The sequence below is a fragment of the Haliotis asinina genome, chromosome 6 (assembly GCF_037392515.1).
Source record: "Haliotis asinina isolate JCU_RB_2024 chromosome 6, JCU_Hal_asi_v2, whole genome shotgun sequence".
Lineage (NCBI taxonomy): Eukaryota > Metazoa > Mollusca > Gastropoda > Lepetellida > Haliotidae > Haliotis > Haliotis asinina.
The window spans coordinates 64212057-64231029 of record NC_090285.1 but is presented as its reverse complement, the minus strand read 5'-3'; the positions used below and the strand labels follow the sequence as shown (position 1 = coordinate 64231029).

At 38.0% G+C, this 18973-nt stretch overlaps 1 protein-coding gene across 16 annotated transcripts in view; it reads left to right on the top strand.

Moving 5' to 3' along the window:
• Nucleotides 1–18973, top strand: part of LOC137288102 (neuron navigator 3-like) — a 514936-nt gene that overhangs the window by 248796 nt on the left and 247167 nt on the right. For 15 of the 16 annotated variants that reach the window (XM_067820497.1, XM_067820495.1, XM_067820494.1 and 12 more), the window contains exon 2: nucleotides 17668–17785. In XM_067820497.1, coding sequence (XP_067676598.1) covers nucleotides 17668–17785 — 118 coding nt within the window. Of the gene's footprint in view, nucleotides 1–1713; nucleotides 2163–17667; nucleotides 17786–18973 lie in introns of those variants that run through there. The other variant, XM_067820482.1, reaches the window with a different exon arrangement.

Sequence of the window (18973 nt, the reverse complement as noted above, 5' to 3'; positions counted from 1 at the left end):
TACATATTGATCCATTTCTTGGCTGAGAGAGAGAGAGGCACTGGTCGTCGAGCATTTGACAAAACCAACTGAAGAGGCAATGGCTCAAATTGAAATCAATTTTTAACGTTGTTTGGACGCATGGTCATTGTGGGTCATGTGACACGCTTTTTGTTCCATGGCATGGTCCAGAGTGAACGCACATGGAGAACAAGCGATGCATGAATTTCAGGCAGATCAGCAAAAATCCACTGTTATTCGTTGATAACCGTGCCGGCATTCTCTGTGCGCCGGCTGGCGATACTGACGCATGTGGCTTTGTGTAGGAATTGCAATTGACGACTGATGTTGCAAATATGCAGGGTGGTGTCTGCAGTGATGTTGTTTACAGTGATGTTGGTGTAATAGCAGTGCATGACGATGTGCATTTCATGATCAGGATGTAATCAACATTTCCGATGGCCGTTCTGTTATTCATGGATGTTATGTCAACGTAATCTCTATCAGCTATTGACGTGTTGTACATTTCATGGTGCTGTACACAGTGGCTACTCTGTGTTTGCATCTTTTACACTCAGTGGATGGTGTGCCACATGTACCTTTCACTTCTTGGGCTGTATGTTATATACTGATGTTCATACCATGTTCTCAGGTGATTGACACTTGAGTATTTCAGTGCTTCCTGTTATCAAACTGCTGAATGACAGGCTGCAAGTGTTAATTCCACTGTTCATATCAGCTATAGGACTTTCACAGTCACTTACTCTACTATCTACCATTTTCTGGGATAATACATTCCATTCTTGATGATATAGGAACTGATGTGCAAGATACACCTTGGAGAACACCCTGGGATGAACCATTGTCAATTTCAGACAACAGCTGGACTAAGTGACAATAGTGACCTTTGACCAGTTTTGTCTGGTGAAAAACAGTTTCAGTTTGTGATTGACAGGAGGATTCTTAGATTACAGAATGTTCATTTGATGGGCTGCAACATGATTCATGAAACCATTTCCTGTTTCCTATAGTTACATTCACAACGGTAGCATTAGTTTTAATCTGTAATGATCTAGTCTGGACATATTGAACTGGAAATGTAAATTTGACTGACAGTACAAGAAGGATCTCTATATTCTGCAGAATTTTATATCATGTCTGTGTTTGTGTGGATTTGAAATGTAAATGTTCATTTAAACAGGTTTTGTCCCAGATGAACTTGTTTCTATTTGACATAAGCTTCCCAGTCATTTAGTCTATGGCTCTAATGAAAGCTTGTAGTTTCCTTTGTGTCATTGATGTAAAGAGTGCATTGTTCTGTTGACCTGTAATCCATGATTGATAGAATTTTTTAAGCGACAATTACCGGTTTAACATCAGGGAATAGGTTTCAGTTAAAAAAAAACATATGTTGAGGGATTGGCAATTTGCGAAGAACCAACACACTTCCAGTAATTGACGAAGTCTGAGACAATAGTTCTGAAGCAGTTCCAGAGATACCTTCCATTGGGAGACTAGAATTCAATACCGTCTCTCAGTGTGGATTGTGTACAGGATTGTTTCTGAGGATTGTTTTCTGAATTGTACAAACAATTTGTGTTCCATGTCAAGTTCTTTGGATAGACCTGTGGCATTTTCATAGATGGTTGCTCATGCTGATTTAAAAAAAACTTGTACTTGTGTTTGAGAGGTTTGCTTTTTTTTTAAACTGTGAAAATTAATTTTCAATGATATTCATCAAAGAAAATTTCATTGAACTATGCAGTGAATTGTTCCAGTATCAGTGTTTTCCTTGAGAATAATTACATTTTATAAAAGCAAGACTTTATCATTTTGTGACAGGATTCTTGGACAACATTTCTATGGATCTTGCAGAATTCTTTTATTCTCAGATTGTGTAACTAGTTTTCATATTTATGGAAAAATCAATTTGACTCTGCAGCAGGATAAGATAATATTTGAAAGGATTCTTCAAGAGGATGGCAAAACACATTTTATTGGGTTTGATGTGAATACCGATAAGGAATTAGCTGAATTGTTCAAGTATATAAGGATATACACAGGATTGTTGCGTGGAAACCTGCCAGGAAAGCAAGATGGATAACAAGTTAACAGGCACCAATATGATAACCATTGGTGGAGATCAGCTACATGGGATGTTTAATGACAGGTTCAAGTCCAAGGTAGGAATATGGTAGATCCATACTGGTTTACTGATGTCTCCTTACTCTGACATACTTCTCCATCTTGATTTATTTCCCACATTGACTTATGCTTCATATTGATCTTGACTTGTGCTCCATTTTGACTTATGCTCCATCATGACATATGCATGCTCCTTCTGGACTTATGCTCCATCTTGACTTATGCATGCTTCTTCTGGACTTATGCTCCATCTTGACTTATGCATGCTCCTTCTGGACTTATGCTCCATCTTGACTTATGCATGCTCCTTCTGGACTTATGCTCCATCTTGACTTATGCATGCTCCTTCTGGACTTATGCTCCATCTTGACTTATGCATGCTTCTTCTGGACTTATGCTCCATCTTGACTTATGCATGCTTCTTCTGGACTTATGCTCCATCTTGACTTATGCATGCTTCTTCTGGACTTATGCTCCATCTTGACTTATGCATGCTCCTTCTGGACTTATGCTCCATCTTGACTTATGCATGCTCCTTCTGGACTTATGCTCCATCTTGACTTATGCATGCTCCTTTTGGACTTATGCTCCATCTTGACATATGCATGCTCCTTCTGGACTTATGCTCCATCTTGACTTATGCATGCTCCTTCTGGACTTATGCTCCATCTTGACTCATGCATGCTCCTTCTGGACTTATGCTCCATCTTGACTTATGCATGCTCCTTCTGGACTTATGCTCCATCTTGACTTATGCATGCTCCTTCTGGACTTATGCTCCATCTTGACTTATGCATGCTCCTTCTGGACTTATGCTCCATCTTGACTTATGCATGCTCCTTCTGGACTTATGCTCCATCTTGACTTGTGATATTAAATGATATTCTATGCTGGCTTACACTCCATATTTACTTATGCTCAATGTTGACTTTAGCTCCACATTGCCTTATACTATATACTGACTTACACTCCATATCTCAAGGTATGCTCAGTGTTGACTTATGCTCCATATTGACTTATACTATATACTGACTTACACTTCATCTCTAAGTATGCTCAGTGTTGACTTATGCTCCATATTGACTTATACTATATACTGACTTACACTTCATCTCTAAGTATGCTCAGTGTTGACTTATGCTCCATATTGACTTATATTATATACTGACTTGCACTCCATCTCTAAGTATGCTCAGTGTTGACTTATGCTCCATATTGACTTATACTATATACTGACTTGCACTCCATCTCTAAGTATGCTCAGTGTTGACTTATGCCCCTTATTGACTTATACTATATACTGACTTGCACTCCATCTCTAAGTATGCTCAGTGTTGACTTATGCTCCATATTGACTTAAACGCCATCGTGAATAATGTTCCATATTTACGTATACTCCATCTTGACTTACACTCTATACTGACTTATGCACAGTGTTGACTTATGCTTCATATTGACTTATGTACCATATTGACTTATGCTTCATATTGACTGACGTGCCATCTCAACTTCTGCACCATTTTGGAATAATTTATTGAATGGGAAGAATACACTTTTGTGAGCACTCACTGTGTCTGTTAAAGCTTATTATTTGAGTTAGAATTATACTGGTAGTAAAAACTTGAATATATGAAGTGATTGTAGCCAAGCAGTGTTATTCGAGAGAATAAAACAGACCCCAAAACACTATCTCTTCGAGTCATGAAGTGACTTTTCCCAAAGTGTGTGATAAGAAATAAATGATACCAGAACAAAACAACTCCAAAGTTCCACATGTTTATTCATGAACTAACCAAATCAGTAGCTATTATTAAAGAGTGTGTAGTAAAACATTAATGGACATTTGTTTGCTATCAGAATCAGTGTATTTCTTATCCAAAGGAGTGTGGTAAAACCATTTATCATCCCAAACTCTATTCCACTGGAGATATTGCTTGTGTGAGATAAAAAATATCAACTTGGAGATATATTGTTTTGGCATTAGATTTTGTATAATGCCCTAACATTTCTATGACATCATGAACCTAATGATGTCACAATGCCTCGACATCACTGCACTGCAAGTCTAAGGCAGTACTGTGTTCAGAGATGTACATTTTTCATTGAAAACTAATTAAAAGTGATTTTGAATGACAAATAGAATCTCACCCTCATGTCCTCTGATATCAACACTCACAGATGAAAGTAAACCAATTGCAGGAAAGCCTGGGATATTTGTATTCATGTTGATATAGCTGATACATATGTCAGTAGACATGACATTATCTATAAATGACCCTAGAATAAAAGAAACCCCAATACATATATGTCCAGTCATGGTCAAGGGGTGTGGTAAATAGATAAGTAACTCACAAACAAATGTACCAGCTGGATAAAACAGCATAGAATAGTCCTCGATTCTTATCCAAAGGAGTGTCCTGTGTTTGAATAACAATTGATTGCTTTGTTGAGGTCAAGTGTATTCAGCATCCCATGTTCAATCTGTCTGTTTTAATGTGTATGGTGTTTTATATCAATTATCAATTCTGCATCCTTGTGATGGGCCTCACAGCTGTGGCATCAGAACTACCTGCATCCCTGCTTGAGTGACCTGACAGTGGGATAGGGAGGATGTAGCCGGATAGCAGTAGCATATAGCAGTGAATATACCAGACAGTCAGGAATGTCATGCTGACCTGGCAGGTGCTTCCCTGCCCTTGTCAGACCACTGGCTTAATACTTGCTGTTGTTCATGCATTTTTATTACCCTAATTTCCATAAACAACAGTGCAACATGCTGTTGTTAATCTGGAGGCATTACCAAGTCCATCATGGTGGATATTTTTATGATGAAAATTTTAAACTTTGAGGAGGTCGTATTCCCAATGCTGATGTTTTCCGGGGTCCAAAATGCTACCTAAAACATGTAATTAAAGCAGCTGTTATCCTGTAATCTGTAATGGATGTGCAAGTAAGGGTTTATATGCCCTTGTGGATTTATCATTGGATCAATGGTCATGGGAAAATCAATGGAGTGGAGGCTGAGATATACCTGATTTGAAGGATTACGATCAGCCTGGCTGTGTTTGACAAAGGATCAAGTCATAATTTTTATTTGTGACGAGTTAAAGAGTTAGATCATCATTGCAAATGATTACTATGTCTTGAATATCCTCAGAAAGATGGTGTATATATCACAACATGGTGCATACACATGTCTCAAGGCTCATTCTTTATCCGTATGTAATCTGTAACAGTGTATACATGTATTTGCTTGGTAATTTATGTCTAGAGATGATATGCCATTGTCCAAAACTATGACAAGTCAATGGTGACGAAAAGGAGTTATATAAAACTTAGTGTCAAGATTGAGAAGTGTGTCAGAAACAATACCTGTGAAGGTCTGGGGTAGAAAAGGCCCTCAGCAACCCAAACTTGCCTAAGAAGGTGGCTATGCTTGTCGTAAGAGGCAACTAACTTGACATATTCAGATCGATGCTCATGCTGTTTATCACTGAATTGTCTGGACTCGATTCCAGACTCAATTATTTACAGACTACTGCCACATGGGTGAAATATCGCTGAGTGCGGCATAAAACTGGATTTTTGGATTGTGAGTCCCTTACTCTTATACTGATGGACAACATTTGTATACTAGGATTGCAAAGGTCCTAACATCTGGTATTAGCAGCTGAGGTACACAATTTTACACAGCGACTTGACCCCTTGTTTACTGAGTGACATTTTCTTGATGGTGTTCAAACCCAGTCTGTTCCCTAGTGCATCAGATGTGGTGGGGTAGCCTACTGGTTACAGCACTCTCTCATCACACTGAGGTGTGGGTTCAATTCCCAACATGGGTACAATTTGTGAAGTCCATTTCTCGTGTCCCCTACTGGAATATTGCTAGAAGCGACATAAAATTCTACTCCCTCACTCACTCACTCACTCCTTGTAGACCACATATCTACAGTAGATTAAGAAACAAACACTTTGTTGGAGCATACTGATGTAATGACATCAGGTGTTCAGGTTGTTGTGCAACTTTTCTTCTGTATCTAGGAATATTGGAGTAATCTGTCTACACTGTATTTATGAAATAAGATCTTTCTTGTGACATTGTGTGTTACAGTTGACAGCCAGTGCAGGTGGACATGTGAATCTTGAGGAACAATTATCAACCTTAATACCTGAAAAACTATAACACGAGTGAGATGTTGGTTGCTTCTAGTTTAATGGGCATTAGAAATTTTGTCATTGTGTAGGTGGAGCAGAAAATAACTTTTAAACTTTGATGAGTTCACTGCTTGCAGTTTAACATGAGGGGATTTGGCAATGTAATATTTCTTCTAATTTTTTATTTCACTTTTTGAAAGATATGGAACAACATTAGTAGTATAAGTTGTTATTTGCTATTTGGTTATATTTGTGAAGTCATTCATATTCTTTTTTAGGGTTGTTTTCATTAAAGAAATTATTTTTTGAAAAAATAATTGCAAGACTGACTCTACCAAAGATTTTATATGCAAAATCATGATGATTCATATACGTGGCAGTTATGTTTTTTTGTTGGCAAAACATGATGTGCTGCAGACTTGACATGTGTCTAGAACATATTTTTAAGAATAGATGTTTACTGTATTGACATCAAAGCACACTTTCAAAGTGTTGATAGTAATTTTCAAGTATAGATAATTTGTAAAGTTGAGGCTGGTTTTCTGCTGATGTCTTTGTGGACAGGTCATGATGAACGGGTTAAATTGCTGAGGCATACCACTAATTAGAGTTTAATCAAGTGCAGGTCCCTGCCACGCAGTTAATGCAGATCGCCCAAACACCAGGTTAAGTGTGAGTCACTAAGTAGGAGCTGGCCCCTAATATCCAATAACGTTACCGTAAATCATTCAAGACCATTTCTGTCATGACATGACTAGAGACTGGTTGATATCACTGTAACAGTAGCGTATCAATGAGTGAGTGAGTTTAAAATTTCATGGTCATAGAGTATGTAACAAATGCGTATATGGATTTAGCATCTTTCAACAATATCATCATAAATGGTTATAATGGTTAAAAAACTATTAATTCACATATTTATACATCCAGATGTTGGCCTTGTACTGGGATGACATACAGTCATATCTCAGTGACTTTTCTGACTGTCATGACTTTTTTCTATGACTGTTGTTTCTGCATCTGTTATTGTGGTCAATCCCATTGGTTAAAACATAGTACAGATGAAAACTGGAAATGATGAAGTTTTTGTATCCTGATGAGCTTGGCCTGTGAGGTAGCCCTGTGGTTAAAGCACAAGCAGTCTTAGGTTCTATTCCCACATGGTTGCAGTGAAACAGCAGGGATGAGTGAAAAATACAGTTCACCTCACTCACTCATCATCATCAACCTACCTAGTTATTTTTCAAAATGAAACAGGATTACCAAAACCTATGGATTAGTGCCACTTGTTTATCACAGTATTGAAAGTAGTGTTTTGTAAAGTTTGATGGCATTTTCATATGTCATAAATATAGTTATCAGTAAACTATGTCTGACATTTACATAACATCAGAAGGAACACTCTGCGCCATATCAAACATATATACATGTTATATTTTTGTGAGTGTCCATAACAGAATTATATTGACCTTGAATCAAGGTATGTCACTAGATATGACTTTATTCAATGTGATATCAATCATCTGGAGCAAAATTTAGTTTCTCTATGATCTTATTGCCATTTTTAACAATGTCAGAAATAGATCTAGACCGCATAGTTAGTAATCTGCTGTAGCAGAATTCAGTTTTCATTTACTTTATTGCCATTGTTAGCAATATCAAAAACGTGATTAGACATTACTTTTGATATAATTACAAAAAATATTGTTTGAAATCTGTTCAAATTAAGACAACTAATTTGATCAAATGACTTTAGTCTTAATTGAAAGTTGACAACTGACTGGAACCGTTTGCAATGCATTGTTTGATCAGGCATATTTCTCCCCTAAATGTCTTTGTTTGAGAAATGCCTGATTTTTTTAATCAAAAGCTGACTCACTAATCTCTAAAAGCTGAGGTCATTTAGAGGAATGTTCCCCAAACCATGGTCCTATTTTCAACATCATAATCAATATTCAAATCTTAATTGCCAGATAATGATGATATGCATTGATTTCTAACTGGCCATCATACAAACTGCATGAGTGATTAAGAACTTTTGTTATATTTGTGAAAAGAATTTCCAATTCACTTTTGTAATGAGTGTTTTATGCTAAAATTCTTTTGAGAAGTTAAGCGCATGAAATGGTTTGGAAACATAGTTTCACTTGCTTTTAGTCAAATTTGAAAACATTTGTGAAACTATTATGTTTAGCTCACCTTGTCTCAGTTGATGTGAGCATATCAGTTTCTTTGTCCATCCTCATCTTTCCATACCTGCGAAGATCCGGGGAAGAATAGGTACTCAGCTACTAATGCTTGCCGCAAAAGTCAGCTATGCCTGTCATAAGAGGCGACTAACAGGATTGGGTGGTCAGTCTAGCTGACTTAATTGACACATGTTATGGGTTCCCAGTTGTGCAGATCATTGCTTATGCTGTTGATCACTGGATTGTCCAGACTTGATTATTTACAAACTGCTGCCATATAGCTGGAGTATTGCTTAATGAGGTGTAAAACTAAACTCACTCACTTACTTTAGACTTCCAAAAATACCTGTGTATTTTACAGATTTTGTGGAATATATTTGTGCAGTCTAAGTAAACTTATCCTCGGTACTTTTCGTTACACTTCACCACTGAGTCTAACAAAACCTTATGGGAGGTCCCGTCAGGTAACCTTTGAGATTGACCAAATCAGAACACAGCTTACCCAATCGTGAAAGTGCACATTCACACATTCCTTATGAACTTTTAATCTCGAAAAGGTTGTACTCAAACGATTCCAAATGCTATTTAGAATACGATCGCTTCCGGGTGATGTACACGGCGTGCATACTGCCATGACAACGGTGAGTAAACAGTCGCTGAAAATAGTGTTTTTGACAATATTCAAGGATGTTAATTTGTGGAAAAATTAGCTAATGTCAACAGAAACCCCAAAGCCTATATACTGCAGGTCAAATAACTGTGTTATATGCTGATTTTTGTTTGTGGAGAGATCTGTGTCGGTGACCTGAATATTTTGAAACTCCCTCCGATCCCTATATAGTAGCCGTTGTCTGATTGGTTAAATCTGTTTAACCGTCTCGCATTTGATTGGAAGGTCATTGTTGCTCAAAGGTTACCTGACACTACCTTCTACTAGGTTTTGTTAGACTCAGTGGTGGCGTGTAACGAAATACACTGAGACTAAGTTAACTTAGACTGATATTGGTGGAAAGTATACGTTGCTTCTTGTTTTGCACAGCCTTCATTTCCATCTTTTTTCAATTGCTAGAAAAAAGAAAGGCATTAAATTCCTAGTGTTCAGTGATGAAAAACAAAGAACTATTCCAAAATATGTGCTCCCTGTGAATTGTGTTATGTTACCAAATTCTGGTTAGCTACAGTACCCAATTTATTGGTCTTGCCCTCAAAACAAAATGGCTAATAGTATCAAAATGGTAATTAGATGGCCCCAATGTCTACCAAACATGAGTAATATTTATGGCTACCAAGAAATTAGGAACAGTGTCATGTATTGCAGCTTGTTGCTTGTAGAAGATGATGAAGGTCCCTCTACCTGTTCTGTGATTGTGGCCATGACATGGGTATTATGAGAATTTATTACCAGGACTTTTAACACCTGGTGTCCCTACTGATCCATTCACATAATTTTCATGACTATTCACCATGGAATCTATTCTGGCACATAATTTAGACTGATTATGCTCTTGCATTGACACTCTATATTTGATCTGGTTTGTGTAGACGTTCAGAAGAGTTTATACAAATAATTTCACATAAATAACAAAAGAGTCAAATTTTTGTTTCAGGACCTTATGATAACTGTTAACTGTATGTTGTTGATAATTTCTTATTAATTTATGTAATAAATAATTTTTATGTCAAATACCTTTATTAACTTTTCCTGTTGTTTACTCTCTCCTCAGTAGAAAGACCAACTTTAAGAATACTATTGATAAAAAACCTCAAAATGTTTTTAGAAGTTCAAAAGGTCAATTCGTCCTTAGAATCATGTCTTCCACAAGAAATAAAACCATTAACCTTGTGTCCAAATATTGACCAAGGACATGAAAGAATGTGAAGGGCTGACAAAGATTTTTTAAATGCTTGATCCCCTAGTGTGATTTCAGGTCAACCATGGGGAATCTCACCAGCACTGGAATGGAGAGATAGGATGTCTCAGAACTCTGTATTGCCCTATGGAACATTGATCAATAATCTAGAGCCTCGTGTCATCAAATATTTAGAATATTAGCAGATTCCTTCAATGGAGGACTGTATAATGAAATAGACAACTGTAACCGATCTTGAATCTAAGTGGTGTATGAACTAGTTGTTCAGTTGGTTTGATGTTAGTGGTGTCTAATTGTTCTCTGTCGGGATGCTTTTTGCTGGAGCATGCGGGTCACAATATTTCATTTCTATCAATAATAACAATCCACAGAAATATTGATGTGGATGACGTATGATGTATTAAAGAAGGAGGTGTTTGTTATCATGAAAAGGAAAGTTAGCTGAGGATTTTTTGCTGACATGTTTGATGTGGCATCTTCTAACCCAAAAATGTATCATGAACAGAAAACTAGCAAATAATGATGATTCTATTTGCATAACATCTCACTGTCACTATTTTACTTTGCAAAACACCCTACAACTTTATGTTTGGCTTCCACTGAGAGGAGAGTGATCAGGTGACCAGATTAGGGTAATTTCATTGGTTAGATGCCATTGCACCCTGATGATACATTGCTCATTAGCCCTGGTTTTTATTTTTGTGGTCAGTATTTCTTTTTTATAGTCTGCTCTCATATCTGAAATATTGCTGAATGTAGGCATTAAACAACATACAAAAGCACAGTTCACTTATGCACAAGCTGTAATGGTGGACAGGCAAGATGTGGGCTTCATACTCTTCCAGATGAAGACATGTAGAGAGAATACTTTAATTATTGAGCCATAGAGTGGTTTGTGCAGAGGCTTATAGTGTCCCCAAAAAATCCCACCATAGAGTCCAAGTCAGTGTTGGTCCCAGCGATCATATATTTCATGTAAGATCCAGCTGAAATGAAGATTACATGGTTACACTGGATTGTTGCTCTTACTATCAACCACTACTTTGTCTGACAAGCATCTTTCATGTGAAATAGCAGGAACAGTGTTGACTTTGGACGCAACAATCTCCACTGTCACTCACTCTCTCTAGAATGTGGGAACGTGTTTCATGCATTTGATTAACCAAGAACTCTAAGTTTAAGAATGAAGAAAGCTTCAAATTTACTTTTTGGACCAAATGAATCATTCATCTTCCCACCACCAGGTTCAGCTTGCTAAAAGGGATCTTAGTATCAGTAATTCCTAGACATTAACAAAGACTTGCAATAGTTTAAGTATTAAGACTATTTTGTGTATGTACAATGGTCAGTATCTTTCCAGTTGAATGGAACATTTGAAATTTGGTATTGTACAGCGACTGACATTTTGTCCATGAGATGGCGTCTGTTCCTTTCCTGTGCTTGTATATGTCCTTTTTGACCAATCTCCCAGGGCAATTACCAAGTTATATCATTAGTCAGGGTTAATTACTGGTAATGGTCACTGACAAGCTGAAGAACAACTCAGGAGGGGAAACTGTCGGATTCCGTCTGTGGGAAATAATGGCGCCTGGTTTGAATATCTGAATGCTTCAATATTTGATCACATTATTTAAGGCCTTCTAGTCAGACCAGAGGCTGATTGGTCCATTGGGAGGATAATTGGACCAGAATATTCACACTTTCGAAGAAAGAGGATTTGTGGGTCGTCATGAGGGAATTTCAGTGCACCATAATGTTTGAATTTCAGGATTTGGTAATGGAAAACCAGTTTTCATTAGAGTTGTTTTGGTGTTTTAACTTTCAGAAAACATGCATGGGTTTACTTGGTTTTAATGGTTTTATGCAGCATTGAGCAACTTTCAACAGGGAAAACTTTAAAAACCTTTGGCATCACCTTTCTTTAGTGTTCATATATTATGAGTGTTTATGTATTTTTGTTAAGTATTGAAAACATTAGCTAAAAAGTGTGTATGTATAACATATACACAAGCATCTGTGAGTGAGTGAGTGAGTATGGTTTTATATCACTTTTATCAATATTGCATCAATATCACAGTGGGAATCAAACCCATGCCTTCAGCATGACAACCGGATGCTTTAACCATTAATCGACCCCACCGTCCCATAATCTGTTGAAATAGTTGTGCAGGCTTATTGTAGTGTGTAGTCACATGTACTTGGTTATACGGGACGCTAAGATACAGAATAAAATATTATAGTAGTCAGCTGATGATATCTTGAAATTTGCATAAATGTTTTTCAATGTTGAGGATGAATGAAGATCAAATATTCATTTGAGGCTATGTCCTTCGCCACGAAGGTCAGATACTCTGAGAGAATGCATCTTCATTGCGTGCTGACCCAAGGACATCTTGACTCCTGTCTACATAGACATGTGTTAATAGCATGATATGTCACAGCTGGGCGATATTGACATTTATAACATGCGGTCAATGACACAATGCGTCTGTAGCAGATGTTGCTGAAATGGATTTCTAGTGTTGGGTATGGAATGTTCGGTATCTCAGTAGTGATTGATTCCTGTGAGACATCTGTTGTATATTTCAATATCAACAATATTTTGACTCACACAGTAGCAACTGTCCTGTGGACTGTGCTCACTAATAGTCCTGAAGATGTCCCTGTTTTATATGTATATGTTCTGGGAACTCTTGAAAGATTTATGCAAATGTTTACTTGAATTAACTTTTTGTCATCTTTAAATTGCATATGCCTTTTTCAGGTTCTTACTGTTGACAAAAATGGTTAAATTCTTTGATTTGGGTGAAGATGTTTGCAGCAGATTGTAGAGGCACATGCCTTTTTCAAGTTCATAGTTACAGATAATTGCACTTTGAGGAATAAAATTATGGTCAAATTCTTTGGTATTTGTGAGTCCTCCTGCAGCAATGATGCAGGAGCTGATGCTATGCCTAGACTTACATATATTCAGGCCATTGTGAGGAAGCTCGATTAGCTTGACCATGGCAGACAACAAACATTCACTCACTCACTAAATGATTAGAAGTTTTGGCAGTCTATAGAGATGTTGATATGATATTTTGGTTAATTTTTGCAGTAACTGAAATATTTTTACATTACAGGCATATTCATTATTTTTCATTCCGTGGAAGCACTGTCCACCAGATTATGTGTGCTTTCAAACATCATGCAGAGATTAAAGATATGTATAGTGTAATTCCCTGCATGGTGATAAATGCTTTCCTAATTCAGTGGCAGTTTCTCAAAATATTTTCATATGGATGTGTAGTAGCTTCAGTCGATTGAAGACACTTTGCATGTTAACATTGTGATTCCACAATGTTCTTCAGTTTTGCCACCTCTGTGACTGAAAACATCTCAACCAGTCCAATGTCTTGATTCCAGTCTGAAGTGTATAATTACCACAGTTTGGCGAACGTATCTGATGGAAAGCAGAAACTCACTCATGAATATGCATATGAAAATACAAGTTTAGTTTCATGAGGTCATGGCAATTTGATGAAACTTGTATCTTGTTTATGTAGGTCTAATGCATAGCACAGACAGGCCCAATTATTTTTCTGCACACAAATTTATGAGTCTTCTTCACTTTCAATTTGGCCAGGATTCTTTGTAATCAAGACTAGGAAGAGTTGTGTCCCTTGGTTTGTGGTATTGGGTTTGATGATGGGTAAAAACTCCTTCACCAATGTTTTATTTTTGCACTATTTTTTCCTAATGTTAAAAAAAACCTGTTTCATATATGAGTGAAAATATGATAAGGATATGATCCTGTGTGATTGGTATTATCCACAAAGTATGTGATGCACAAAGTACATGATATTCCAGACATAAACTCTGGAAAAGACCATGCTGTCTGCTTGAAATATAACTGTGCAGAAATAAACTAGCAGATATGTTAGAAAGTTATATCCGATTTATGTTACTACTTTAAAAAATAATGAGCATTAACAAAAGATAAAAATGTAGTAAAAATTTCATTATCTCTACTTACATCTGTAAAGAGCCACTTAATAGTATACAACATGTGTTAGACAGACAGCCAGGTGATATAAACTGTATGATATATATCACAGAATGAGTGAAATGTTTATGCAATAGACAAGTTCTGATAGTATACACATCATATAAAAGATACTGAACAAGAAAACAGACAAATTATTTGTTGGGGTTTGAATGTTAGATACACAGGGAGATCTGGTTCCATTTGTGACTATTCAAAGTTCTTGCTAGCATCATGGCTTCATAGATCTAGATAAGTTACCTTTTACATTATTTGAGTTTTCATTGTATGTACATGGTTGTCATTGATGTATTTATTAGCCAATCATAACATGTTTTACAAAAAGTTCTTAATGTGGTATATATTCTTCCAAAAAAAGGAGGGCAACTGTACTTTCAATGTACGATTGTCGAAATTGGGAGATATATTGGACTGAATCAATGTTAATACAATACTAATGGATGTTTTGAGAATGCATCACCACATGCATTTAATTCAAAGTAAAGCTGTTCGTTCAGTTATCCCCCTTGTTAGGTGGCTGGAGTATGATATGAAAACTTCAGGTTTACAATTTTCCATCAGTTGTGTGTGATTTGACTCTGAAAAAAATGACCATGCACAGATGCAAGAAAATTATAGGAAAAAAATGGTCTACACTGATTTATCGACTTGCCTAAAAATGTCAAGATTCATAATGACACCCCATGCATGTGTAGGAGGCTCCCACAATATGCACATGCTTCCCATACATTGTGTTTGCGAGTGATGATAGATTGAAATGATGCTGCATACACAAGATGAATGCCATTGTAATGCTTCTCAACAGGTTTTCTTTCTACCAGATTTCAAAGTTCAGGTTCCCCTACTTTTTTTGGAAGTGCATGAAACATTACTATACACCTGGAAATTAATCAAGCAACACCCCAATTTTTTCTATTGGAGCAACTTTGAAGTGTTCTGACAATCAAAATATGCCGGGTTGATATAGTTTGACACTTTTTTATTCAACAGACGATCTCTGACAAACAACTTAAAGGGAAAAAGTATCAAGACTTTGCTTTATTGCAACGAAATCCAAATTCTTAAAACTGTCTTAAATTCATGAAAAAATGGACACAATTTACTATTCATCCACAGACGTTGTTGTCAGGTGTATTAACACAAATGTCACATGGAAAGAAAGAACAGTCATCTGAGAGTCTGCACACCGACTTTCATCAATATCTAGTGTGTCCTCCCTGCGCACGCACCACCGATTCCAGACACCTCCTCATTCCTTGGATGAGTCTCCGGATCTGATTCTGGGGGATCCTGTTCCACTCCTCATGCAGGGCAGCCGTCAATTCGTTGAGATTATGGACTGGTGGGTCTCTCTGCCTCACACGACGGCCAATAAAGTCCCACAAATGTTCAATGGGGTTGAGGTCAGGGCTCATGGCAGGCCATGGAATTCTGTCAATTGCATTTTGCCGCAAAAAATCATTTACAGCATGCGCCCTGTGAGGTCTAGCATTGTCGTCCATAAATATGGGTCTCGTTGCCAGAGGATGGTTCTCAAAATGAGGTACCACAGCCCTGTCAAGAACCTCCTGTTGGTAACGAACACCGTTAAGGTTGCCACGGATGGTAATGATATCCAACTTGCAGTTCATGGAAATGCACCCCCATACCATAACGGAACCTCCCCCAAAGGCCACAGTCTCCTGGATGTTCCGTGGAGCCATTGCTGTGTTCCTCTGCCTCCAGACCCGAGTACGACCGTCCACCATGTGCAGCAAGAACCGGCTCTCATCTGAGAAATGGACCTTCCTCCAAGAGGCAATGTTCCAGTGCAAACGGTCATTACACCAGGCCAGTCGGGCTGCCTTATGGGCTGGAGACAGTCTGGGTCGCTTGATTGGCCTCCTTGCCCGGTATCCTGCAGCTTTCAGACGATTCCGAACAGTCCTGTTCGAGATGGGTCTCCCTGGAAGCCACTCCTGTCTCAACCGAGAGCTCGAGTCGAAGGACCTGCGCCGTACAAGTCTCAGTAAAGCTCTGTCCTCCCGGACTGTGGTCTTCCTGGGTCTTCCTGGTCTAGGCAGGTCTTTAACTTCATTAGTGGCCCGGTATTTTTTCAAAAGTTTTGAAATTATGGAATGATGTCGTCCGATTTGAGTCCCGATTTGTCTTAGAGACATACCAGCATTCCTCATGCCGATTATTTGCCAACGAGTGGCCTCTGATAATTTCCTACGTGCCATGACATTGAAATGAATGAAAAACCGAATGCAATCGACAACCTGCGCTTGTAAACACCCCAGGGAAAAAGTGCATTTTTCGAAAGTTGAGGTTAAAGCAATGCACGTGCGCTGTGCAAGCTTCACGCGCGTCATATCAACCCATGAAAAGCTCATGCTGTATGTCAATACATCAAAATTGAATAATCAATCATCAAAATTACTTCGTTAAACTTTGTTAAGTTTTTATGTGTCTTTGAATTTGGTGTTGCTTAATTAATTTCCATATGTATATATTCACTGTAGTACAATTCTTGGAGATGTGATGTCTGCATTTGTTCAACAAATAGATAAATATTATTTAGTCCACTCACAGTACCATCATATAGCTGTGTGGGACAGCAACATGCTTCAGTCAAATCCATAAACAAAAAAGGGAGAAAGATCTGGCCTTACAAGGTTTCACTCTGAGTAAGAATCATGGTAATCACAATTTCTACCATAGTGACAACCCGTTGGAACATAAGAATGAATGAGTGAGTGAGTGAGTTCGGTTTTACGCTGCACTCAGCAATATTCCAGCCATATGGCGGCGGTCTGTAAATAATCGAGTCTGGACCAGACAATCCACTGATCAACAACATGAGCATCAATCTGCGCATTTGGGAACCGATGACATGTGCCAACCAAGTCAGCAAGCCTGACCAACCGATCCCGTTAGTCGCCTCTTATGACAAGCACAGTTGCCTTTAATGGCAAGCATGGGTTGCTGAAGGCCTATTTCTTCCCCCCCCCCCCCCCCCCCCCCCGGGACCTTCATAGGTATAAGAATGAGCTTGGTCATCTGTGGTAATCAAGAGGTCACCTATGTTAAGTGGTCCTATGTCACTGCCTGTCTGTGCACACGGATAATGATGGCAATACCACTATCTGGCTGAGATATGTTTTTGAAAGGAAGTATCTTGTATTTTCACTGATTGTGGTGCCATTCATCATTATTTGTTTTAGCTTGCCATTTTATACCAGATGGAATTATTCTGTAGTATCCACATCTGTCCTGACACTGATGCTGTTTATTCCAGATCTACACAGATTGGGCCAACCATTATCTGGAGAAGGCCCGCAATAAGCGGTTTATTGCCGATCTACAGCAAGACATCACAGACGGGGTGTTGCTGGCAGACGTCATCGAAGCAGTCAGTAAGTATAAAACCATCTTTGTCCTTTCATCTCAGAACATTGGCTTGATGCTGTGGTAACAGTTGTTTAGTATCAAGCATAGATGTAAACATCCAAATGTAAGTCAGTGTCATTTATGCCTCTGTGTCTTCATCATAAATCAACCAGATATTAATTACTCAAGCACCAAAATTTTATGTGGGAGTCTTACTGTTCGATGAGTATTCTTGAAGTTGTTGGTCGAGTCAGCCATGAAACATACGACTTGATATTTCAGTGTCGAGCCTTACTCTGTTATTCAGTTAAACGTTGTTTAATAGAATATACACCCAGTTGTATCCTTTGTTATTACCTTACCTTGAGGGGTAAGTGAGTTTTCTATCTCCTTCAAGATAGCTATAGTTATATATAGTCTGGTTCATAATTATTGAGAATTTTTCTTCTTACTTTGAGCTATCCTAACACCTCAACTGATTCACTGATAGTTAAAACTAAGTAATGGTATAAGGGAGGTAACTCATCTTGGCCTACTGAGTATAGTACAATTAGAGTTACCTCCCCTGAATTTGTAGCAGACGTCATTTTCCTCAGCACTGTCAACAATGTCTGCTGAAGATAAAAGAAGGTTGATTTTTGAGTTGTGTAATCAAGGAATAAATGATGTAAATACATTGGCAGAGAGAACAGGAACTCCTCTTTCTACTGTGTATAGGATTAGGAAGAATTTTAAAGAGGGAAAGGACTTTGGGCACCAGAAAGGAGCAGGGAGACCCAGAAAATTGGACTTCTCAGATCGCGTCCGGCTGGGAATTTTAGCGTCTAAAAAGCAAAGGGCAAGCATCTCCAACATCAGGTATGAAATGATAGAAAGGGGATCAACAGTTGTATCAAAATCTACTGTTAGAAGAAATTTGATTGATCTTGGATGGGAGAAAAAGACTGGAATTCCTTCTCCTCTCATGAAACAAGAACATAAAGACAGGCGTGTTGAGTGGTGTTTGGCACATGAAAACTTTGACTGGGAAAATGTGATTTTTACTGATGAAAGCTCAATATGGGTATGTCCCAATAATGTGAAAATATGGACAAAGTCTGCGTCAGGACCGTTGTATCGACGACCTAAATACAGCCCAAAGTTTCATGTATGGGGAGGGATATCCTTATTAGGAACGACCCCGCTGTGTGTGTTTGAGGGAAATCTGACAAGTC